Raw genomic sequence first — 27,451 nt, 5'->3', positions numbered from 1 at the left:
TTGACCATTTCAGCAGTAATAATGATCAAAATATGCGAGTTTCATTCGGTTCAGGGGCATTGTTTACGTTCAGTGCCGGCAATATGGCCGATTGATACTGTGCTACGCAAACTCATGATAGTCATCCTTATTCAAACCTTTAGTTCATATAGTCTTTGTAGATGAGCATATATCACACAACCAATTAATACAGTATTTCGCCAGCTGTCAATCATCTAGGTTCTAAACTCTGAGATTGTTTCCTTATCACGTTTTTTTAAGATATCCCTTTGTATTGTTCGCCTACAGGACTTTTTTCTTCAGATCAGAGCAAACCTCTGACCCATTTTAATGTCACAGCCCACCAGCTGAGAGTCATTGATCTAGAGAACACTCTATAAAGTTTTGATTTATGACCAATCATAAACCGTACCTAAGCTTGCTGCCGTTCTTTTATGAAAAAATATTAAACTTGACACCTTAAAAGCACAGCAAGTCCTGTGGAACTATGCATGCCTGATTATTCTACAATACCGTTTCCATTAACTGTGAAAATGTCCAATATACCGCCCTATTTGCAACTCTTAATTCTCTGTTCGTCTTTCCAAACAGAAAGTTTGAAATCCGGCGAAGATGAAGAAACGCAATGCAAGGATGCTGAGACCATTACTTGAGCATCACTGCGAGCATGTCAGGTTCATGCGAGCGTCAAAGAAGAAACACCCCCCTCTATAAATCTATTGGTGGTGGACTCCAATGCTCTGCTCACGAGGCTGCAGTTCTATTTGGGAAGTTGGCAGCTCGAGGCAGAGGGGCTTTACTCCCGCGACTCTGGAATTATGAACAGCGCTGGTCCGACCAGCATCTTGTTTTGAACATTATTCCCACTGATCTGAGACCATGGAGTTCGGAACCCGCATTTTCATCGCATTCCTCGTTTCCCAGGTAGGCGCGGGAGCTTTCTTCATTCCGTTATGTCCAGGAATATCGCTCGAGCTGGTTATTAGGTTTATTTTGCATTAATTTAGTGTAGGGAAAACTGTGAAATTAATTTGTGAGCGCATTGCACGTTTTCACAACTCGCTAAGCGAAAGGAGTTGCACTGAGATGATACTTAGTTATAGCTGAATGCCACGACAAGCAGAATAGAGATCAGTGCAGCTTAATCTAACATGTTAGTCACTTCTATTTATTTATTTATCACAGTGGCTATGTCTCTAACGCGTTGCACGTTTACTCCAGTCCGTTCGTGCGATTCAGTCTAATGCACTGGGTTCAGGTGGGTGCAAATCACGAGCAAACTCAGTCTCAGATCGCATCTATATTCCGCTCAGCTCTGAAGTTGAGCGCTCCTTTGGCTCCCTTCATCAGGAGACATTCACACGACGGGCTGACTCACGGAGCCCTTCTCCATTCACTAAAGACGGCAAAGAATCCCTAAATGAGCGAACAAATAAACGATTCAGGACTAAAACAGCGTCTATCCAGGCATTTGACTAAATAACTAAATAAGCCATAAACGAACAAATAAACAATTAATGATAAATTCATTATCCGTTCACTAGAGAGCACAAATAAACAAGATCAACGAATAGTAACCAAACAAGCGATTTACGACTAAAGAGACGCTTTATTCAAATGAAACAAACGAAACCAATGAATATTAATAAACAACCAAAATGCATGAGTGATTGTAAGCGTCTTTCTCTAATCGTTTATCACTTGAAAGAGATGGGTAAACAAACTAAGATTATTAAAATTAGCGAATAAGGACGGCAGCACGTTCACTGTGAAGTAAATCGATGCATTTGAAGTCTTTGACTTAACAACAAGCTTGGATAGGCAGCAAACTAAGCATGAAGTGGTCGAGCTTGCTATGTGGACGTTGTAGATGGCTAACCAGCCTCTAGAGATCTTCTTGCACCAACTATTAACTATCTCCTTTGTCAGTTTAACATTTGTCCTTCCTAAAGTGATTTAGATCTTCGCATTTCGATTGGTACATTCACCTGAGGCTGTTAATGCTAATGGACAGTTAATATTGTCATGTTCTTTGCATGTGGACTACATAGTGACTTGGGGGGTGAAGGAGACATTATGGCCTCCAGCGTTAAAAATGTTGATGGCTCATTTGTAAGCCATTGCTGTAGAGTTAATTCCTTGTACAGGATAATGAACAACAGGTGTCGTGGTGGTGGTTCTTCCTCTCACAGATTAAATGCCATTATTTGCTCAAACGCATTAAGTGTGGTCCTCAAATGGAAGATAATATGCATTTGATGGACGTTTTCAGTTAGACAAACGTTATTATAGATTAGTGAGTAGTATGTGAGGTGATTTATAACTTTGCATGCCCTCAGCATGTGCTACATGCATTATTCAGCGCTTAATTTAAACACGTCTCTTGTTTATCACACAGAAAGCTTCAGGCTTTGTGCGCCGGTTAAAAAAAGACTCTTTATCCTTGAGAACTTTGAGAGAGCTATCATTGTGCACTTATTAATAACACTTATTAGGCGTTAGTCACGTTTCAGCTCTTCTCAGAAGCTAGAAGCTTGGGCTTTTATAGTTGTGAAGCAATGCTCTGAATCTTCAGGGAGTCTGGGCAGATTACAGCACGTTCTTTTTAACAATTTATTGTAAGCATGTTGTGTGTTTGGCTCCCCTATGCAATAAACTACTTTAAATAGATTATAGCCTCATATTATGCTCTCACCATCACTGTCTACCTGGCCATCAGTGCGAAATCCCTTTTTTCCTCTCTGGCTCCGTGTGTGATCAAGTGAGAAGGATCTTATTTATAGTCTCGCAGGTAGGGCGCCAAGTTTCCCTTGCGTATCGGAGCCTGCGAATTCCCCTCCTCTATAAATCCCTGTTTCCAAAATGAAACGTTAAGCAGTCGCGAGTCGCTGCAATGATTCAGAATAAGCGTGGCGTACCCGCGAGGTGCAGACATTTATCTTTTGCTCTCTCTCCCCCATTGCTTTTGTGTTTTATTTTATTTACTTATCTATTTACCCAGTTTCCCCCAGCACGGCGTTAGAAAATGGAAAAAGAGAGCGGGAAGTGGAAGGGAAAATAATTTCCCTCGCTTGCTGTAAGCTCCCTAAGTGGCGAGGGTTCTTTGGGATGGAACATGCGGTCCAATATCTCAGGTAATAGATAAGTCAGTGCGGCCATTTAAAGTTTGGAGAGGATGTTGTTCGCTCCAGGATGTCTGTATTGGCTTTAAATCTTGTATAGGCCACACGGAACGCTTTTGAATTGCTATCTGCATCACTTTCCCCCTTTGATGACCTTGCGGTGCGACATGGATGGTGTGCGTTTGATGACTTCGCTGGCACTTACGTGTTACTCCTGTGATTCATCAGTCTTAATGAGAGAAAGAGGCGCTGCTTTAGGCTGGTGTCATTTCTATTTATTGCAAGGGTAACAGGTGCACATCGCTTCAGCCAGGGCATAACGCACACTTGCACACACACACAAAATCACACATTCCCTTTAGTCGCAAAGCCTAAAGGCAGTCATGCAGAAGGGCTGGCTTCAGCTGTGTCCACTCTCTGTGTCTAGCGTGCTCATCACTAGCTACAGAGTGAATGTATATATAGCATTCCTTCCTGGCGAATGGCAAGGGGAAGCAGCAACCCTGTTGCTTGAGATTTTTACTTCAAATTTGCATTTTCATGTCAAAATGCAAAGAGCCTTAAATATTTAGGAGTTTTCCTTTTAATGTGCTCTGTTGAGTCCTTCATTTTACATTAGCATTACTTTAAATGCATTATGCTGCGTTTGCATGGTTTCCTCAGCAGTGAAATTAATAAATTAGGTTGGAAGGGTTGAATTGGTTTTACAAGACTTCTTAATAGACGCTTTTTTTTTCCAAAGTGAGAAATAACAAATATTTTGATGTAGGTCCATTCATGTAACAGTTTTACTTTGTTCATTAAAAGTGAAAAACATTTGTTTTGCCTAAATAAACAATGCAAAATTGTTTTAATTAGTTGAAATAAAGTACTAAAATTACAAAATGAAATGTATTAGTACTATTTTTTAAAAACTAAAAGTGATAAAAAATGGAAAAGCGCAAAGTACATAAAAATATAAAATAAAAATATAAACAATAAAAGGTATTTTAAAATGTAAGTGATATAAGAATACTTAAATACTGCTAAAGCAATTTTTTTTTAGGAAAGAAAAACCCTAATAAAAATGCCAAACCACTCAAATTAAATACATTAAAAGGAAAACTGAAAAGCTAATTTAAAATATTTATAAATACCATAATAGTATTTAATTTATAGTAAAATAACTCTGTGGGGGATGCAACAGCATTTAAATTCTGGCCAATTTTTAGAAACCAAAAACTAATAAACATAACAAAAGCACACAAATGAAGTAAATTAAAATGAAAACTGAAAACATAAAAATAAAAGGTAATTTAAAATATTAATAAATACCATAATAGTGTTTAAATAATAGTAACATAACACTTTCTTGGATGCAATATTTCAATTCTGGCCAATTAAAAAAAAGCAAAAAAATAAATACAAATAAAAATTACAAAAGCACACAAATTAAATAAATAAAAATGAAAACTGAAAATATAAAATTTAATTTGAAATATCATAATAGTATTTAAATTATAGTAACATAACACTGCCTGGGATGTAACAATATATAAATTCTGACCAATTTAAAAAAAGCAAAAAATAAATAAATTAATTGATTAATAAAAATGACAAAAGCTAACCAAAATTTTTTTGAAATATTAATAAATACTATAATAGTATTTAAATAATAGTAAAATAACACTGTGATGCAACAATATTGAAATTTTGGCCAATTTCGGCATTTTAGAAAAATAAAAACTAATAAAAATGACAAAATCACACAAGTTAAATAAATTAAAATGAAAACTAAAAAATATAAAATAAAAGCCATAATACCATATCTGGGATGCAACAATATTTAAATTCATTCAATTTTTTGAAAAAAAAATACTAATAAAAATGTAAAAAACACACAAATTAAATGAAAATATAAAAGATATATTAATAAATACTATAATAGTATTTAAATAATAGTAAAATAACACTGAAGGGGATGCAACAATGTTTAAATTCTGGACAATTTTTAGAGAGAGAGAGAGAGAATTGACAAAAGAAAAATGACAAAAGCCCACAAATTAAAGAAACTAAAATAAAAACTAAAAAATATTCCTAAAAAAAGCTAATTTTAAATATGAATAAATATCATAATAATATTTAAATAATAGTAAATAATACTTTCTAGGATGCAACAATATTTTAATTCTGGCCAAATTTTAGAAAGAAAAAAAGCACACAAATTAAATAAATTAAAATGAAAACTGAAAATATAAAAATAATAGCTAATTCGAAATATTAATAAATAACATAATACTACTTCAATAATAGTAAAATAAGACTGGGATGCAACAACATTTAAATTCTGGCCAATAATGATTAGCTTGTTATTGTTTTCATTTTATGGCTTTTAACCAATAAATAGTTGATATAAAACTTCTATATTACTAAACTTCTATATATAACAGTCTTGTCAAAAAAAAAAAAAAAGTTTAAAAATCATAATTAAATTAGTTCCGCTGTTAGAACATTATAATGTAAAGTATAAAAAAATATATGGCGACTGCAGAATGGTGTCGTTACTGCATCCACCAGCAGGGACGAACCGCTGCCACTAACTTGAATGTCTGGTCCTCGCGATGCCTTTAGCTAACCTCGTACTGAAGTGCAAAGAGAATTTGGGAGGTCTGGTTTGTATTTAACCTTGCAGATGGACTGTACTGTGACTTGTGCTTTCATCTTTGAAGTGTGCCATTAGGAGGAAGCTTGTCTTACCAGAGTGAGAAATCTTGATTAATTCGCACACTAGCTGTTGAGCACAATACGGTAAATGAAGGTCTGGTAATGATGGAGATAATGAGAGCACCCAGTCATTAGCACTGCAGTGGATCTGAATGGATCGCTCCCTGTGTCGACCCTTTTTTCTACTCGCTACTCATCCTCTACCAAGGTCACCACTTTTGCTGCATAGGTTAGGTTTGATTTCACCTTATTTGTGCAGTTCTTTTGTGGTAGATATGTTGTGTATGCTTGTGAGTTATAGCTGTTGATGAAAAATCTGTGATTATGGAAAGATTCTTGTGGTGGTTTTGTGATTGTCTTGAGTCTTACAGGTCAAGGCCTGCTGACCTCCAGCATTTCACTTGGCTTTTTGAGAGCGGAAGCAGAGCATGTTGTAGATTTATAGTTAAGGCACGAATTTGTGTGTTTGTACTTATGTGTAGCCAGTTTGTTGTGGAGTAGGTGCTGAAGTCAAAAGTTTTGAGCAATGTAAAAACATATCAGAGTGGAAATATTTGTTCAGCTTTCTGGGCCTCAAACTCTGGGGAAGTTAGATTCTCTAACTTAGACTGTAAAAATATTGAAGATACTCATAAATACTTGCTTACAGATAAATGCTATACACGTTGGCCGTTTGGACTTACTGTATATCTTAAAGGGACAGTTCACACCAAAATGAAAATTCTGTCGTTAATTACTCTCATATCATTCCAAACCCGTAAGACCTTTGTTCATCTTCAGAAAACAAATTAAGATTTTTTGAATGAAATCCAAGAGCTTTTTTGACTGCATAGACAGCAACTACCATGTTCAAGGCCCAGAAAGGTAGTAAAGACATCATTAAAATAGTCCATGTGACATCAGTGGTTCAACCGTAATGTTATCAAGCTACAAGAATACCTTTTGTGCGCAAAGGAAAACAAACAAACAAACTTAAAAAACAACTTTATTCAACAATTTCAATGTCCTTACAACCTTTCTGGGCCTTGAACATGGTAGCTACGTTGCTGTCTATGCAGGCACAGAAAGCTCTCAGATTTCATCAAAAATATCTTTATTTGTGTTCCGAAGATGAAGAACGACATGAGCAAATTAGCCATGTGGTCAAAATTATGTATAAAGAGTTTGTTGAGTGGATGTTTTGACTATTTACACTGTGAAAATCTTCAAATTCACCAGCTTTCTGACCATTTTTGTTGCATTTCATACTGCTTTTGAATCTCTGCAATCAAATATGGCACTGTTACATGCCACCTGTCAGGTTTGATATCAGTGATATCAGATGTCCATCAAATGTCATTGCTTCCTGTGTCTCTTGGCCAAATGTCATCTTGCAGTACCATATTTCATGCTACAGTGGAGACCTGTAATTTAATACATGCATCATTTGAATTATTTTATGATCGTTTTCTGATGCTTCTGATGATATTTCATCATTTTGGGTCCTGACAACACCTGTACACATGGTACAAAAGCCTAAAAACACATTGTTTGTACCCTTTTTAACCCTAGATGGAACATAATAGTAACTTAAAGGTACATATGTGACTCTGGACTACAAAACCTTAACCAAAATAACTTTAAAGGCGATTTTTTCAATATTTAGATTTTTTTTTTTTGCATCCTCATATTGCAGATTTTCAAATAATTGCATCTCTGCCAAATATAGTCCTATCCTAACAAACCATACATCAATGGAAAGCTTATTTGTGTCCTTGGACCACAAAACCAGTCATATTTTTTTGAAATTGAGATTTATATGCCATCTGAAAGCTGAATAAATAAGCTTTCCATTGATGTATGGTTTGTTAGGACAATATTTGGACAAGATACAACTATTTGAAAATCTGGAATCTGAGGGTGCAAAAAAATCTAAATATTGAGAAAATCGCCTCTAAAGTATCCAAATGAAGTTCTTCTTAATGCATATTACTAATCAAAAATTACGTTTTGATATATTTACGGTAAGTGAACTACTCCTTTAAGAGGTTTTGTGGTCCAGAGTCACATTTGTTCAGCTTTCAGATGTTGTATAAATCTCAGTTTCAAAAAAATGACCCTTATGACTGGTTTTGTGGTCCAGGGTCACATATTAATACTTTTTAAAAGGGTACCGCCCCAGTGACCATAATATTCTTCAAAGTATCCATTTGTGTGTTTTGTGTCAAAAGAATGAAAGTAATAGATTTGTACCAGCATGAGGGCGAATAAATGATGACAAAATTTTCATTTTTGGCTGAACTATCCGTTTTTGAGATAAAAACAAAGATGGAAATAAAAGAAAACGATATGTCCCAGAGCTGCTCGTTCATTTTAACCAAGACCATATCAGCAATTCCAACTCATTATTCTGAATATAACTGATTTAGAGACAGCGACAATCTGGGGAGAATGAAAGCTCCCTTGTGTTCAAGTTTGCTCCGTTTTTGAGTGCAAGAGTTGCTTAGAGTCCCCAAGCGTTGATTTAGCAAAAAGAGATCTCACATCGTCAGTCCTCTTGTTTCACAACTCTCTATCCATCCCAAGCGCCCTTCTTTCTCTCTTTCCCTGTCTATCTCCTCTCTGTTTGCATAGATCATCCCTCCGTCAGGCAGATAATTGCGAAGAGAGCCTCAAAAGCCTGGATCTTCTAATCCACTTCTCAAACACACCGTGTGGCATGCCAGGCCTGCGCAACGTCCCTGGACCACTTCGTCCCTCTGAGGGATGTGGAAATTTTATATAATATTCCCGTATTTGCATATTGATTCATAGTCAATTACTGCTGGAATCTTTTTTTTCAGAATATCTAAAACCACCCAGACGGCATGGCCTGCATTAGCCAATCCAAATATAATTGCAGTGACTCATGCTCTAAACACGGACGGCTTTATCTGTGACACTGGATTTCCAACTCACTAGTTGGAAGCAGTAATTAATTGAATAGTATCTGTGTGGCGTTCGTCTGACGCTGTGTGTTTGTTGTGCATGGTGACCTGTGGAGCCGGAGGCAATATGGGGATTTGTATCAGAGACATGCACATGTACACAGATTTCACAGCAAGAACAGCCGAATGTCACGGTAAACATGATACGTGTTTATCTGTAGATGCTTATGCGGCACAATTCCTTGTGTATTAAAGGGGACCCAGAGAATAGTAATGGTAGGAGTAATGGCAGCATAACAGCAAGGTGTTCTCCAGTGTGTGTGCGTGTTTCTTTAGAAAGATGCATGTTGTTGGCTATGATTGATGACAGGAACAGAGATAAATGGAAGACAGGGATCTGATTTGTGATAAGCAGACAGGATGTGCCCTGCAGTCCTGACCACCGCTGTTTTGATCTTTCCGTCTTTCATAGTTCAAGCTCCATTTCATCTCTGTGGTAAGACAAAATTTAACCTGTGAATGGTTAAAAATATTCTTATTTATGCACATAAATGTGAATCTCCTGGTCAAAATTGAATATATCAGGTGAAAATGTTTTTTAGACTGAGAAAAGTCATGAAAATGATATCTTTGACGTCTAGATGTGCTCTGCTCTAAAATATTGTGTTGACATGAGCAATTTTCTTGCTCAAGCGAAAAGTTGTATGGATGCCAAATTTTTATACTGTTCGAAGGTTTAGTGCCAGGAAGGTGTGTGTTCGTGTGTATATACATTATAGGGTTGGGATAAATAAATAAAAATGCATTGCGAATTGAGAACGCTCACTGATGCTCCAGAAGGAAAAACAATGCATTAAGAGCTGGGGGGTGAAAACTTTTGAACAGAATGAAGATGTCTACATTTTTCTTCTTTTGCCTAAATATCATATGTTTTCATTTAGTACTGCCCTTTAGAAGCTACAGAAAATACTTACATGTTTTCCAGAAGACAAAATAAGTTCAACTTACCCTGATTTTTAAATTAAAAAAGTTTTCACCACTCGGCTCTTAATGAATCGTGTTTCCTTCTGAAGCATCAGTGAGCGTTTGAACTGTTTGTAATAGTTGCATATGAGTCCCTCAGATGGATCTCAAGATCATACAATCATTGTTGGAAAGAGTCCAAATACACAAAAATGCTGAAAAAACAAATAATTTGCGGGACCCGAAGGATTTTTCTGAAGAACAGCAGGCAGTTTAACTGTTAAGGACAAACAATGGACTCATGAACAACTATCACTAAGCAAAAAAAAAAAAAACACAAAAAGACACAGTATTAATAATCAACCCTGCTGAAAAAAACAGCTAAAACCAGCCTAGGCTGGTTAGCTGGTTTTAGCTGGTCAGCAGGCTGGATTTGGAGGGGTTTTGGCCACTTTCAGTCTGGGAGACCACCAGCTAAAACCAGCCTGATCAGCCTACCCAGACTGGGAGACCAGCTAAAACCAGCTACTTTCTATCTTAAACCAACTAAGACCAGCCAACCAACCTAAGCTGGTTTTAGCTGTTTTTTTTTTCAGCAGGGAAGTGTATGTAAACTTTTGAACAAAGTAATTTTAATAAATTCAACTATTATTTTCTCTTGTGGACTATATGTAAACATCTTTCATGTGAAATATCTTCTTCAGGTCCGTGCTAAAAAAAATTACAAGCATTTTGTATGATGCTTTTTATTTTGCTAAAAAAATTAACATTCAGCAGATTCTGCAAGTTGTATGTAAACTTTTGACCTCAACTGAATATTAGCATGCTAGAAGCATATTGTGCTTTACCTGTTAGTCTGTTTGCAGCATAAAATCCTCTTAAAAACGGTCTCCAAATTCTTCTCCCTCAGAGCACTGCCGTTCTGGGGTGCGTTTCCCGTACAAAGACGTAACTCGCTGGTTAACCTCCATAGTACGATGCATTGTTGTGGAAACGAACTAGCTAGTCACGACTGTTTTCTGAACACAGTCGCATCTCTGTAATTTGAACCAGATTAGTTCAACAATGTAGGGCTGTTGTTAATGACGTCACCGAGTAATAACTTCGGATATTTAACTGGTTAGGGATCTCAAAAATGCAGCTATATTGAACATGGCACCTGATGACTAATTTACTCTTTTTGTGGTCCCTGTCATTTCGCTTTATTTGATGTTTGATTCATCGGGGGTTCCCTCTTACGTCATACTCCGGGGTTCCCTTAGGCATTTATGCGCCTGCGCACTTATCAAAAACGGCACTTTAAAGGACGCACAAAAATACATAGATTAAAATACATTTATATTTAAATTAAGTGGACGATATAGATTATACTGCATGTTGGCTTATACTGCCCATATGTCTTGCTAACAAGAAACTACGCTTCTAACCACAGGTTAAGAGCTGTAGTTCCAACCAAGTAAGTTTGAGACGCTGTTTGCGAATGTTCGTTTGAACTGTGGTTTCGGAAAACACCGAATCATTGAACTATGTTGGTAACGACGGAACTTGCAAGCATAGTTGGCTAACGATGATTTTGGGGAACACAACCCTGGTCGTTTTGTTGCTTTTTGTGCTGTTTTTGCATCCCACCTTTTTTAAACAGCTTGAGTCAAGCTAAAAATAGTCTAACTTTTAAAAATAACAAGTACAGACTGCTGGTTTCTGTTCCAGTCGATTGCACTCCACTTAGCTGAACGTGTCTTATATAAACTTCCAATCGGGGTCAGGTGAACCTAAAACCAGCCTAATCATTCAGTTCTTCTTTAAAAACGATTAATCGACTAGTCATTCAAAACATGTTCCCACTGACTAGTTGATTTAGAAAATATGTTTCCCTTAAAATCTGTTTCATAAAAGTCCTCCCTATCTAAAATGATTGATTGCTTTCCTCCTCACATAATCTAATTGGACGGTGATATTGAACGCTTTGATCTGCTTCATCTTGGCTCGTTGCTGTTTTTGCATTGACTGCGGAAGATCAAATCAGCCGACTAAACTCTACCTTGACTGTAATCCTTTATTTTCTTCTTTTGCATTGATCTCCTCCCTGTATGACTCACACATGCCTGAAGGGAGAGCCTGAACCTCAGCTGGGCTGTGACTAACACCTTTCTCCCCTTCTCTAGAGCCGTGTCTCAGACAGGACTTAGGTAACCGGCAGAGACGTGAAGGGACATCAGGTTCCACAGCTTGCGCTCTCTTTTGCTCTTGCTCTCTTTCCTGCGCTTATTTCCAAAGCGTGGCTCGCTCTGTTTTCTTTAATTTGCCGTGATTCACAGCAGATCGCCCCAGCTAAGTGCCACATCTGAGAGAGGGCAAATCAATCTCTGCCTTGCAATCTCCTCTCCCAACCCCCACTCCCGACACCAGCAGTTCTCACTCCCACCATATAGATGGCGATATACTGCCAGCAATTCTGAAGGGACACTGTCTGCCACACCAAAAAAACAACGACAGGTGAGCGTGAGTGCCTTTGTTTGCCAGTGTTCTGTAAGAATGTTGATGAAGCAATGTATTTGTTTAGAAGATGATCAGCAGGTGTTCAGTGCACCTGACTTGATGGCCTTTGTTAGAGTCACTGTAAGATCGACTTTCAGATTTATTGTACTTGATGGAGCTGTTGAGTAAGAAGAATGAGCTTTTTTTCAAGGCTTGTCTCTTCTTCTGAGGGCTAAGGTTCAACTGCCTTGCTGTAAATGCAATCAATGCCTCATTCTTGAGTTTTTTTCTTCATGGTGTTACTGAATAGTGTGCATGAGTTGTACAACAATGAGCAAATTTAGTCACCTCTTTAGCTATTTGTTCAGCACAGCAAGTCAAGTATACTACAGCTAAGCACTTTTTTAAAATTATTGTTCTTAAATCTTCATCTAACATTTAGCTTACAGTTCAGTCACGTCAAAGCCGTAACTATGAAACATTTTTTGTTTTGATGTAAAGGAATTCAAATGATGTAAAGGAAAAAATAAGAAAAGTAAAACTTTGCACTTACATCGCGATTTGGTCAGTTACCCGGATATGCGGCCAAATTGCCGAAACTCAGATGTAAACAACGGCATTGATTGCATGGTTAATGTACTACTGAATACATTGTTCTGATCATTTTTAATGTCTAAACCACGGAAAAAAACTGCTAAATCATATAGAGAAGGACTTAATGAGCAGGAAAGATTCTTGCTCTGAAAATCCTGGTTCAGTTTGGCCAACCACAAGCGCTTTTTGTTTGTTATGGCTGATTGATGACACATCATGAAAACACTGTATAAATATGAAGATTTTAAAATATTCACTTATCGTATTGTAATTGTATGCCTAATATGTTAAAAATCACCTGTCTAGTCAATTCCGTGAATCGCATGAAGGGCCGGTCACAAACTTTTTGTTCTATTGACGTCCGCCCTGCTGAAAAAAACAGCTAAAACCAGCCTAGGCTGGTTGGCTGGTCTTAGCTGGTTTAAGCTGGAAATGGCTGGTTTTAGCTGGTCTCCCAGCCTGGCCAGGCTGGTCAGGCTGGTTTTAGCTGGTGGTTTCCCAGCCTGACCAGCTAAGACCAGCCTGACCAGCCTGGCCAGGCTGGAAAAATGGCCAAAACCCCTCTAAAACCAGCCTGCCTCCCAGCTATGACCAGCTAAAACCAGGCTGGTTGACCAGCTAAAACCAGCCAACCAGCCTAGGCTGGTTTTAGCTGTTTTTTTCACCAGGGCGTTTATACACATTATTCCATTATTATTCGCTGCATTCCAGAGAACAAGTTTGGTAAACTCTGACCTGCAAATTCATATAATATAAAACTATGTCACCAACATAAGATTGATATGTCATGGCTTGAGCTTGTAGATAAATAAAAAAACCCATCAATTTACAACGTGAAGTAAGCGGTAAAACTGTGTGCACTACAAACTAGTGTGCTCATAAGTAAGATATTATGTTAAAATAGTATGGTAAGACACACCAATTTGCAATATCAGGCAGCAAATCTGTTTTGTACAGCTAAAAATAGCTGGACACAGATGAGGCCGGAAAGCAGACCCATAAAATTGACAAATGGCCATCCCCACTCTTGCAGGAAGATAAAGGTGGATAATTATGATGAAGTCCATATAGTCATGCTTTCTGATTTATAAGCATGTTTAGTATATCAATGTTTGCAGATCTGCACATACATTAGAAGTGAAAAGTAGAAGAAATGTTTCATGTTTCATAATTGGAGAGAATGAAACACCCTACACTGTGTTCTGAGCTCTAAGCTTCTCTCTCATAAAGACCCAACCTCCTTTGATGCATTTCTAAGAAAAGAAGACAAATCCTCTATCCCGAGCAACCTTTTCTGCTCCATGAGGAAAACTGGCATGATGCTGATGTGGCAGTGAGCGTTTGTCGATTAGCGTATCAAAAAAATCTGTGTTTAAGCGGCTTTGCGAGGCTATTTTTGGGAAAAGGCTGCTGTTGTTGTGGATGGTTGAAAGGGAACATACAGACACTTTCAAATGTGTGTTTCTGTAGTTGGGTGTCAGGCGAATTGGCCCTCATCCTCTTAACCTGTCACCCACATGCACACACAGCATGGTGCAGTGTCTTTCCTCCACATACTTCTTCTTTCTCTGTGCATCTGTCTCTTTATGTCTTCAACCAAGTGACACAAAGTCCCCAGAGGCACAGATTAATTTCTGCTAAGGCTTTATAATCAGAAGTTTTGAAAGGGCTGACAGCACTGTGAAGGCCTCATTAGACCTTGAAATAAAGTAGAATGGATGTACTTTTAATAACGTATTAAAGTAAGGACTCTGTCTGCATACTTCAGACACTTCTCTGTTTTTACTGATGGGTAAACAAGTGACAAGAACAAAGAATCCTTTGTTTTCGCTTGATGAATCAGACATCACTACTACTGAAGTGCAAATTAAGATCGCCTGAACTTCACACATATCTAGTGTGGAAAACAAATGTTCCTATTAAAAGGAAGCTGCGATCTTAAATGGAGGATGCTTTAATGTAAAGACTCATTAAAGAGTTCTAGTTATATGTACTATTGATTTTATTTAATGGACCATAGATTGAAACGATTGCTTCAAGATTAGAGTTTCTTATTTCATTTTTTTATTTATTTATATAATCTTTACATTTATCATTCTTGCTGCATTTCAATATTTTAGACATGCTACAGCTAGCTAGTTTGAAATGCAATTTCTGGTACTGGAAAATGGCTAATGCTTTCATGTAAAAAAAAAAAAAAAGCTCTATCCTTCTGAAATTCAGACACTAGAGTATATTTTGCATGGTATATACTATATAGCAAAAGTCAAATGTTGACATACACCTTGCAAAATCTGCAAAATGTTAATTCATTTACCAAAATAAAAGGGATCATACAAAATGGATGGTATTTTTTATTTAGTACTGACATGAATAAGATATTTCACATAAAACTTGATTCTAAATACTGTGTTGTTACCTGAATGATTCACAATTGTGTGTGTTTTTTTTTTTTTGTTGAGTAATAGTTGTTCACGAGTCCCTTGTTTGTCCTGAACAGTTAAACTGCCCACTGTTCTTCAGAAAAATCCTTCAGGTCACAGACTTTCCAGCAATGACCGTATGATTTTGAGATCCATTTTTTTCACACTGAGGACAACTGAGGGAGGTTCAAACGCTCATTAATGCTTCAGAAGGAAACTTATTTTGTCTTCTGGGGAACATGCAAGTATCTTTTGTAGCTTCTGAAGAGCAGTACTAAATGAAAAAAATATGATATTTAGGCAAAATAAGAAAAATGTAGACATTTTTAATTCTGTTCAAAAGTTTACACCCCTGGCTCTTAATGCATCAGTGCATCAAGTGTATGTAAACTTTTAAAAGGTATTTTTTCTAAATTCAAATATTATTTTCTCTTGTGGACTGGCAATGCAAACAAAATGGACTATATTGTGCTACAGTATTAAAAAACTGTTGATTGGGTGACTTTTTTGTTGATTGGAGACATTGATTGCATCAAGTGGCCAAACATGTTTGGCGATATACCAAAGAAAACAATTTAGTATTGATTTATAAGCTGTTATACTTATGCAGACTGAGATTTTGTCCCCACAGTGTCAAAAATTTCAGGTTTTACTATCCTTGTGAGGGAATTTGGTCTCTACAATTCTCAGAATTCTCATATAAATAGACTCTGAACACGTATTTGCAGCGTGCAATATTTGACATTGTTTTTCAAATTTTCCTCACTGTTTCCCTTTAGACTCACATGTGATTATCTGGTTTGAGCAAGCCCATCTGCAAAGTTTAGATTGTGTAGGTGGGATTCCTGAAAATATGCATTACATTAGATTTGGTTTTCATTAGAATTTCATGTCCTGGCTGTCATATCCTACACGCTTTGCTGGACGCAATTTTACGCTCCTTTGGACCCACATGGACAGGCTGATCCTCAGCTCTCTTTTTGCCAGCTATCATACTGTCCATGCGTCACAGAAGCTAGACGGTTAGCAGCATCTCTCCATCTCGCTCTGGCGGTACGAATGGCATGTGTCACGGCCTATGTCAACTTATAAGACTCGCAAAATACACAAACCATCAATTTGCCCAAGCGTCCGAGATTGTTTATCCTTCTGCGTTTCGACTGAATCAATAGGAGATAATTTGGTGTGTCATGATGCTAATAGAATACGGGACGGACAGCCCGGCAGGGAACGGAATATCATCCTCACCCAATTCTCATTGAAATGCCAAAGGGTCCTGTTTGCTTAACAAGGCAAATACGGGGCTGATTGTCAGAAAGAGTGAAAGTTAACCTTCATAGCACATCTTCAAACAATGAACTCAGTAACTAATTTAGCCTCGCGCAGATGGATGTGCGAATTCTTGTATTGCCGGCAATTAAACTTTGCCAGGTTGTAACCGCAATGCTTAGTTTCCGATTTTCCACATTTGATCAACGAAGTGAACACTTTCACCGTATGCTTCACGAGCACAAGCTTCTGTCATCTCAATTTTGCATTAATCTCTTCCAATTAAACCTTGTTCTGCATTCTCGTGTCTTTCAGACACTGTACCAAACTGCAGATTTCTGCAGTGGTGACAGACATTCCCCTCTGAGCCATCGTACCCTACTGACATCCTTTCAACACGTAAAAAATGAGGAAGGAACAACTCTGAATTTGAATCTGCTCAAAGAACATTTTGTTTCTTTCCAAATAAAGTATCTAGGGGCAACACAGCTGTTGTACCACCCACCGAATGGCTCTGGTAGGGTATGTTGGCTGGTGATTGTGTCCTGAAGTGACCAAGTAATGACACAGCTGTCATCGTGTGCCTTTTTTAAAATTGAGATTGTGCCAGTGGCATTTCCAGCCGTCATCGTACGCCCTGTTGTTTGTGACCCTCAGCTCCCTGTTGAGTTTTACAGGCAGAATCTGCGTGTGGGTGAATGTGGGCATGTGTTTGTGGCACTTTCATCCGTTGGCTGTATTTTTGGTATCTCTTAATGAATTTGGATTAAGTGGAGCAACTGCAAAAGCACTTGTATGTGTAATTAAAAATCAGTAATAATGAGAGACATATTGTGTGTCATGGCTGTTATTATTACGTATTTTTTGGGGATGTTAGAGAGGAGATGACATTTAAAAATTGTGAAGACAGTTGCATTGTAAAAGGTGCAATTTTTGCTCCACTGGTGGAACTCAAAAATGATTGTCTCCAAAATCTTCTATTGCACTTTCTGTTGTCAACCCTGTCTTCCATTAAAGGGACATTTTACCCAAAAAATGAAAATTACCCTGAAATTTACTCACCCTAAAGCCATCCTACGCCATTTGGCTGGAACGCCACTCTCTTCTGTATATGCAAGCCAGTTAGTAGAAGCTTGAAATTATGGTTTGTAGAGTTTTAAATATATTTATTTTTCTTACAAAAATGCATTGATTTGCTTCAGGAGGCCCTTATTAACTCCCCGAAGCCAAATGTACCAATTTTTTATTATGGATGGATGCAATTGGCCAGTTTGGACCATTGAAAATCACCCATTCACTGCCATTTGTAAACGTTTTCTTTTTTGGGTGAACTATTCCTTTAAGTCAAACAGTTGGTTCCACCCTAGACTCATGCTATTGGTTGAGCCAGAATTAGACTTGTTTAATAGACATGAGGACCCATCCACTGGTCCAATTAAATTTTAGAAACATATTGCACATTTACTTTGATGCATCACTTCATTTTTTTTAACTATTAGTAATGATGTGCTTTTTTTCTTTTTTTTGTTTAATATTTCTATTCATTTTTATTTCGGGTGGCCTAATTTAAATTTTAGTACTTAAACATACATTTACAATCCTTCAGGTAGTTCCCAAGGCCACATTTATAATTTTTGATCTTTTTTGAAAAACAACAGCAACAACAACAACAACAAAAATGTTTTAATTAACAATAACAACACTGATCACTATATCATATGTAGCCAAATCTGGCATCCTTTCTTTAATTGGCTTATGTGATAAATGTGTATTCAGAAAAGCATTTTGCCCAGTTGCTTTGGACTGGGGCTAGACCAAGTTGTTGCTCATGGAATCCATAGTCTCCTAATTGCTGAGGAGACATTTTGGAGCCACTTTAGCCCATGTAGCTTAATGCAGCAGAAACAATGGCCATTAAACATGTCCAGGGTGAGAGATTCTCTAGATGTCTGTAGCTGTTATTTTTAGGCTTGTGTGAACAGTGTCTGTGACTGCGCCTACTCCATGGCCATTAATCCCTCGCTCCAGCGCCTGACAGAATGAAGAAAGTTGCTTTATTTTCTTAATGACCTGTTTACTCAACCGTGTTTGCGTGTAGCTGAGAGGTCACGTTCCTGTGTGTTTTCATTAAACGCCTCTGGATTCCACTTCGCCATCCCAAGAAACTGAGCCACAGCATTACTCCAAAAAAGAGGATCATTCTTGCAGGTTTTCTTTCGTATCTGCATTTTTTATGTCCAGAGTTGCTCCTTTACAATTAGCGCAGGTGTATGTGGATGTAGGTAAAAACATAGATAACCATTTCCAAAAATACTTGGAGAAATGGCATATTTTATTACATACTAATGTATTACATACAGTTGAGGTCAAAAGTTTATATCACCCTTTCAGAATCTGCTAAATGTTATTTATATTAAAAGAGGGGTTATGCAAAATGCATGCAATTGTTTATTTAGTAATGACCTAAATAAGATAATTCACATAAAAGATGTTTACATATAGTCCACAAGAGAAAATGATAGTCGAATTTATAAAAAATTACCCCGTTCAAAAATTCACATCCCCTCGATTCTTAATACTGTGTTCTTACCTGAATGATCCACAGCTGTGTTTTGGTTAGTGATAGTTGTTCATGAATCTTTTGTTTGTCCTGAACAGTTAAACTGCCTGCTGTTCTTCAGAAAAATCCTTCAGGTCCCACAAATTCTTTGGTTTTCCAGTATTGTTGTGTATTAGAACCCTTTCCAACAAAGAGTGTATGATTTTGAGATTGATCTGAGGGACTCATATGCAACTATTTCAGAAGACTCAAATGCTCACTCATGCTCCAGAAGGAAAAGCGATGCATTAAGAGTTGGGGGTGAAAACTGAAAACAACAGAATGGAGATTTGTACATTTTTCTTATGTTGCCTAAATATCTTTTTTTTATGTAGTACTGCCCTTCAAAAGCTACAGAAGATAGTTACATGTTTCCCAGAAGACAAAATAAGTGAAATTTACCCTGATCTTCAAAAACCCCCAGCTCTTAAAACACAGTATTAACTTTTGAACTGGGTCATTTTTCATATATTTTCTCTTGTGTACTATATGTAAACATCTTTTATGTGAAATATCTTATTCAGGTCAGTACAAATAAACAATAATGCTCATTTTGTATGATCCCTCTTATTTTGGTAAAATTATTAACATTTTGCAGATTCTGAAAAGGGGATGTAAATTTTATACCTTAACTGTATTGCACTGTATTTATTAATTTATTTAAATCGATTTCCTGTACCATAAAATACCTGGTACTCCAAGTTACTCCAAAGAAAACCACAGCATTTCCATATTATATGTACAAAAATACTTTGGTATGACTGTGGATTTTTGTAAGTGTAATATACTGAATGCATGGAGAAAAAAGAAGCAAGAAAAAAAGGCAGAGGTTATACAGAGGGAATATTTCTCCAGTACGACCGCCTGCAGGTGATATGCACAAGGCTTGATTGGGGGAAGGTGAATTGTGGCTCTGCAATGGTTCCTGACAGGCACATCTCTCAGCCACAGATTTACCTTCCATCTTACCTATACGGAGTGGAAGACAATCTGGTGAAGCCAATGAATATTTATATCGCAGACGATGGGATGGTTATTAAAAGGGTAGTCTGGACTTTCTCTAACTGTTTGGAAGTTAAAGTAAGAGCTAGAGGGGAAAAGAAATAGCCTGACCATTCCTTCATTTTTCCTTTCTTTTTTAGAGTTGGAAAAAGGTCATTTATACATACTGCCCGGAGGCAAGCATACAAGTGACAGCATTGAAATAAATCCATGTGCAACTCTTTACCTAAGCACAAAAAAGCAGCAATTGGGGACATTTTGACTTCTGATTGGAACCTTGTCACACAAAAAGTGTTTAAATAAAAGAGTAATGGCTATGGTGAGGGGGAAGAAAAGCTTTAAAGAAATAGTTCACCCAGGATTGACTCACCCTCAGGCTAACATGTAGATGAGTTTGTTTAGCATTACATCACAATGTGACGTGAATGGATGCCGTCAGAATGAGAGTCCAAACTGCTGATAAAAACAAAACAATAATTCACAAGTAGTCCATAAGTCTCCAATCCATCCATTAGCGTTTGGCAAAGTGAAAAACTGTGTGTTTGTAAAAAACAAATCCATCATTTAGGTCATTTCTGTCCAAAATATTAGTCAAAAATCCACATTTCTCCAAAACTGGTTTCATTTTTTCCACCTTACTTTACACTCTTAAAAATAAAGGTTCCAAAAGGGTGTTTTTCCAGTCATGCCATAGAAGAAGCATTTTTGGTTTTCCAAAGAACCCTTTAGTGAACAGTTCTTAAAAGAACCATTTTAAAGAACATTTTATAAATCGAAAGAACCTTTTCTGCATTTGAAAGGTTTCATAGATGTTCAAGGCTCTTCGTAGAACCATCAATGCCAATAAAGAACCTTTATTTTTAAGAGTGTAGTTTACGTCTCTTCTTCCAAGTGATTTACCTGGCTATTTATTAAGTGTTAGCACAGAGATTAGAAAAAATCCTGCACAGATTTGCCATATTTACATAGCAAAGGTGTTTCTGGGAAGGCTTCCAAAGCCCAAATGAGGTATACAGTTCTTTCATCATTATGGTGTTGTAATAAGGCCTCCACATTGATTATTTTTATTCATCTTTAGTCATGATTTCCATCTATATTTCACTCATCACTTACAGTGTTGATTAGATATCCAAAGCATTTTGACCACATAAGCTGTGAGGGGAAATGTTGCTGATGCTGTGTCGGATTTCAAAGCCCATTGCATTTGTTTTCAAAGAGAGAGATACATTTAGTCAATAATGCTTTTTCCTCAGGCCTTCTGTTGATTTCTTTTGGTTTTATGGTTGACCAACAAGACAAAGATAAAGTTTGAAGGATGTATTAGTTCTCAGAAGACTGTTAGCTGTGTTGGACTGCTAAATCCATCTTTTTAACTCTGACTTACTATCGGGGTTGGGAAAAAGTCAGTATTCATCCATCAAAACTGACAAACAAGGCCTTATCAAGCCAACATTCAACATTCTTCACAAACTTTTCTTTTGTAGTTCTTTTGTAATTACACAACCCTGCATTTTATTGGAAGATTGGATGGTTTCTGATATTTTGCCCCCATTTTTTTAATAAATGGAATGTCACATAAAACCTTTATATCAATGCTAGCCTTAATTTAATATTTTCAGCTTCAATTTGCACTGATATGACTGAATCTGTTACTTCAAATTATAAGAATGTAAGACTCTCTAGAATGATTGACTATGAGATGGACAACCATACAATTACTATAATAGGCTTTATTTCTTGTGCCATTACCAGTCTCCCAGGTGACACGGTGGCTATTCCTAATGCATTTTTAGCAGAATGCAAATTCGATGCTTTGACTAAAATCACATAAGTGGAGTCATCAAGTTAGCATAACTGAAATGGATTAGTTGCTAATCCAACTGTGTCTTTTGCTGCAAGAGGAATGGAATGTAAATGCACTGATTGAGACAGCACCCCTCACTGTCATCTTTTTCAAATGTTTTTGAGAAGGGAGATTAAAGCAAAAAAAAAAAAAAAAAAAACGCGCTGCTGTTTGATGTTCCGTTCTCGTTATTGTTTTCTGCTGTGGTTTTTATCGCAACAACAGGAGCACAGGGCTAATAGTCAGCCCCGCCACAGGGAATAACAAATCACACTCGTGTTTGAGTTGGTGCGTGGCTGCATAAAGACTCAGTATTCTACCAGTTTCCGCTGCTGTTATAGAAGGGCCTTCATGCAGAAATCTGGGCTGAGAGAGAAAGAGAGATGTGCATTGGTTGAACTAAAATGACTTTGGATGTTTACATTTCCAGAAATTGCGCTGACTGATTAAAATTAAAATTAGCTAGAGGAAACGTGAGGGAATTACTATGGAAACCTGTTTCCACCCCTGAATAGAGAATAATAAAGGTAATTGTGACTTTTTTATTTCGCAATTTTGACTTTTTTGCAAGATATAAACACAATTGCAAGTTATAAGTCAGAATTGTGAAACATAACTCACAATAACTCGCAGTTTTGTGGGGGGGGGGGAAAAATCACAATTACGAGATATAATCTTTGACTCAAAATTGAGTTTATATCTCACAATTCTAAGAAAAAAGATACAGTGAGAAGATATAGTGAGAATTTACTTTTTTTCTCACAATTGCGAGTTAATATCTCACAATTCTGACTTTATATCTCGCAATTCTGACTTTATAACTCGCAACTGTGAGTTTAATTCACGCAATTCTGACTTTATCTTGCAATTCTGACTTTATAACTCACAATTCTTACTTTATAACTCGTAAATCTGACTTTATAACTCACAATTCTGAGTTTATATTATGCAATTCTGAGAAAAAGTCAGAATTGTGAGATAAAAAGTTGCAATTGTGAGTTTATATCCCACAATTCAGACTTTATCTTGCAATTCTGACTTTATAACTCACAATTCTGACTTTATAACTCGCAATTCTAAATTTTATATCTCACAATTCTGAGAAAAAAAGTTGTGAGATAAAGAGTCGCAATTACCTTTTTTTATTTTTTCCATGAATTACTGTAGTTGGCTATGCAATAAAGATATAGGTTGTTAATATCTGAGAATGTTCATACGTTTGTGTGGTACTCAAGAGTGGAGTACTGGAATATTGCTAAAAATCTTAATTTTTTATAATAAGGATTATAACAACAACAATAATAATAACTGAATGAATCCTATTATTATCATAAATTACAACAAACCTTTTAATACTATTACCACTACTACTACGGCTACTAACAATAAATGGATTTGATGCAATTTGACTGCAGTGCGAGGACTCTATTAGAATTGCTCTGTTTATTATTATTATTTTGAACCCGTTTTTTATTATTTATTTATTTAAATTACAACACAACTGTATGAGTGAAATTCATTTTTGAATGAATTGCTGAGATATCATGATGTTGCCAACAAGTTCAAGTTTGGAGTCAGATATCCAATAGTATTCGCTTGGGGTTTTCCTAGTAGCTCTCAAGAGTGTCTGTTTACTAGGAAAAGGTGCTTGAGGGATCCGTCAGAGAAATTCTAAAGGGACCGGGTTCAGAACCCTGCGGCACTCCTTCAAATGCTTGTGTCTGGAAAAAGACAAGACAGCGCAAACACATCCAAGAGAAATCCTGGTGTTTGTAAGCAGGAAGACAGCAGGGGCAGAAAGACAGCTAGATGGGGTCTCTGAGGTTTGATGAGACTTCTGGCCGCTGGGAAAGAGCAACGGAAATCCACAGGGAGACAGTTACCCTCCAATCCCAGAGAGGAGGTCAGCTAAGGTGAATCTTGTGTGTGTACGTGTTGGGGAAAACAGAAAGAGAGCGTGTTACAGAGTTAGGCCAGTGTGAAAGGACAGTCCAAGGGGATTGCTGATTAGACTGTAAGAGAGTCTGGAGTGTGTCTGGGTTTTTAGCGTCTCTCTGCAGCCAAGTTTGAGCTCCAGTCCCTTGAGTCCCGTATTAGACGGCGAGAGGAATATAAACCAACAACACTTAGCCTCTTCACGGACACTTACTGTAATGTGTGTCACATTGTAGCAAAGCTGTAGACTGGAAAGTCTTTGATTTTAAAGAAGAAAATGTGAGCGGAGTAGACAGCAAATGAAGAGCGAAGCTCTTCCTGAAGGTGACTTCTCAAAAATGTAAGCTCATGGTTTTCCAGTAAGCTTTGAGAAAAACACATGGAGCAATAAAAACATATATCTATATGGATAAAAGACTGTCTTATGGAAATGAGACTGCAAGCAGTAACCAAGGTGATGTGTACGTCTTTGGCATATAAATTACGATTGAAGATTTTCCCTTGAGCTTTTTGCATGCATCCTTCATGAGGTCAACATAAATTCTCAGAAGTAATGCCACACTGAAAAGAAAACGTCTGAGTGTATACGGACTGTAGTTTAAAAATAGATCAAATGATGTGACACTAATGTGCAATACAGCCTTTTTGCTTTAAAATAAAAAAGCGAAGAGTTGACACTACTTATAAAATATAAAAGAAGCTCCCTAAAACACTGACATGCATTGGTGTCAATTTGACGTCTATAAAAGCTCCTACAACAAGTATGTTTTTGACTGCCTGCCAATTAGAGTCCATCATCTCTCTAACTGTTACACTCTATAGCAAAAAAAAAATAAAAAAATGCATATCCAAAAATAAATCAATTATCTCAATTCCCCCTTCGATGTCGTTTCCCCTGGCATTTTTAATAAGCCATGTTCTGCCAAAACCACCCACTCTTGTGAATGTTCTTAACACTTGCGTCTCGCTCCTCATTTTCACTGCCTTTTTGTTGTCCTCCAGTCTCTCCATCCTCCCACTCCAACGTTCTCGCTGACCTCTGTAATCATTGTATGGTGGTGCCCACCTGTCCAGTTCACGCACTGTGCTCTTGGTTTCTATGGCAAAAAGAAGCTTTCTGCATAGCCTGAGAGCAAAGGCTTCCACTCTGAGCTGTGCTTTATTAGAGAGAGACTTTGAAGCTCTTTTCACTTTATATTTGTGTCTCCAAGCGAGCTAAACAACAATATACTCAACCATGAGAGATAAGAAATTAGAGTCACAGGAGAAAATAGCAGTACTTACCTGCAAGCGTGTCTTGTAGGGGTAAAATCACTTGTGATCATTAAAATACATTTATGTCTTTCAAGACATTGCATTTTAAGGCATCCTAGACATTCCTGATGCAATTTCTAAGGCAGAATTGCATGTATTCCTCACAAATTAAGCAATACCAAAGTGCATTAATTAGATCAATGATGGAATGTGTTTGTAATAGATGTTTATTTCATTTAATACAAGAAAAACTTTGAAAATTGTTGAATAAATAAGCTTTCCATTGATGCATGGTTTATTAGGATAGGGCAATATTTGGCTAAAAAAACTAAATATTGAGTCTTTAAAGTGCCTTTAAAGTTGTCCAGATGAAGTTCTAAAAAATTAGTTTTGATATGTTTATGGTAGGAAATTTATGAATCATGGAACAAATCATGATCATCACTTAATATCCTAATGATTTTTGGCATAAAAGAAAAATCGATAATTTTGACTCATGTAGTTTTGGCTATTGCTACTTAAGACTTGTTTTGTGGTCCAGGGTCACATGTATGAAAAAAAAGCCGGTACAAAACTTTAGTGTATCAATATTTTCCACATTCTTTAGTACCCTTTTGGACTCGTAATAGAACTGAGAATTATCTGTATCTTGCCTGGTTTCATTACGTTGACTTCTGCCCAGCGCAGCAGTGGCTCCTGTCCTGACTATGATTTAGAGGTATTCAGCGTAATTATTCCCTTTGCTTTTTGGCTGAGTATTTATCTTTGTCTTGGCCTTGTACCTCACAGCCATCCAGTCTTACCAGCTGAGGATAAAAGAGCTGCAAAGAACTACTCAACCATTTTAAATGGATTTCAGGACTGATGATTTCAGGGGGTGAATAGTTGGCTTGAGACTGATGGAATTAACCATTTCTGGATTACAGAGAGTTTCGGTGGTGTGGGTTGGTGTGATAGATGGACTGAGTTATTGCCATAAGGCGCCAGATTGAGCGAAAGCTCACAGCTATAAAAGGAAGTGAGGGTATAAGAGGCTGAAGTTGGATGAAATAAGGAGGTTGAGAGGAAGGAGGGGAGAGTCCTGCTCTGTGTGAGCGATCGAACAATGCACGGCTGGTTGGGAAGATGAAGGTGGCCTCCGTGCTGGAGAAAAACGTTGCTGATATGGATGCAGGTGGGTAATTTATTCTTCCCATCTTGAGCAAAGCTTACTTCATATCTTTGGCCATTTCCAGCTGGAAGTAGATAACAGGGGTGACGGGTTTTCCAATTGACCGAAAGTAGAGGCATGCACAAATTTCAGAGCTGGACTTTGGTGGCCAGACTTATTGATGGAAGAGATCTGAAGAGAGATTTGCAGAGATTTGACATCGTCCACAGGTGGGCTGAGGCAATTCAGCTCTGCATAACACTGATCCATCCATGCAAAAACCCAGTTTACATGCTAGAATCTATTTGATTAAGGAGAGCAGCGCTCAACCAAAGCTTTCTTAGGACTGCAGTCGAAGTGCTATTGACTGTGTTGATGAAGTGTGGAGATGGACTTTAGAAATAAAAGAAAAAACGGTGGAAAGCAGTACTAAGGCTAAACTGTTCAAGCTGTTTTCAGTCTAAAAATAAAAGGAATTTGTCAGATTAAAGGCACATTTTATAGTCTTAATTACAAGATGGAAAGTTGCTGTTGCAAGATATAAAACTGGATTATGAGACATAAAACTTGACATAATATAGTGCTTTGCGAAAGTATTCATACCCCTTATTTTTTTCACATTTTGTTGTGTTGCTGCCTTATGTTAAACTGCTTTAAATTACTTTTTTCCCCACATCAATCTACACTCCAAACACCATAATGGCAAAGCGAAAAAATGTTTTTTAAGATCTTTGCAAATTTATTAAAAATAAAAAACTTAAATGATTCCATTGCATAAGTAGTCATACCCTTATTTGAGACTTTGCTTTGTAATCGCTTGTAGATGTTACTACAATTTGAGCGGAGTTAACCTGTGGCAAATTCAATTGAATGGGTATGATCTGGAAAGGCACACACATCTTAATAAAAGTTGACTAACAGTTGAAAATGCATATCAGAGCAAAAACCAAGCCCTGAGGTAAAAAAAAACTGCCTGTAGAGCTCAGAGACAGGATTGCATCAAGCCACACATCTGGGGAAGAGTTCAGAAAAAAATCTGCTGCATTGAAGATTCACAGAAGCATATAGTCTTTTTTACCCTTAATGGAAGAAGTTTGAAACAACCATGGCTCTTCCTTGAGCTGGCCTCCTGGCCAAAATGAGCAATTGATGGAGAAGTTGATGTGGAAATCTTGCATCACACCCAAAAAGACTTGAGGCTGTAAAGGTG

The 27,451-nt window shown here is 37.2% G+C and overlaps 1 protein-coding gene across 1 annotated transcript in view; it reads left to right on the top strand.

Annotated features, from left to right (window-relative positions):
* Positions 1 to 739: 739 nt before the first annotated feature.
* cdh13 (cadherin 13, H-cadherin (heart)) overlaps positions 740 to 27,451 on the top strand; it is a 491,247-nt gene continuing 464,535 nt past the window's right edge. The window contains exon 1 of the mRNA XM_073850194.1: positions 740 to 924. Coding sequence (XP_073706295.1) covers positions 880 to 924 — 45 coding nt within the window. The 5' untranslated portion in view covers positions 740 to 879. The remainder of the gene's footprint in view (positions 925 to 27,451) is intronic.

This window comes from Garra rufa, chromosome 11 (assembly GCF_049309525.1).
Source record: "Garra rufa chromosome 11, GarRuf1.0, whole genome shotgun sequence".
NCBI lineage: Eukaryota > Metazoa > Chordata > Actinopteri > Cypriniformes > Cyprinidae > Garra > Garra rufa.
Note: the sequence above shows the minus strand (reverse complement) of the source record. Positions and strands in the feature narration are given on the sequence as shown.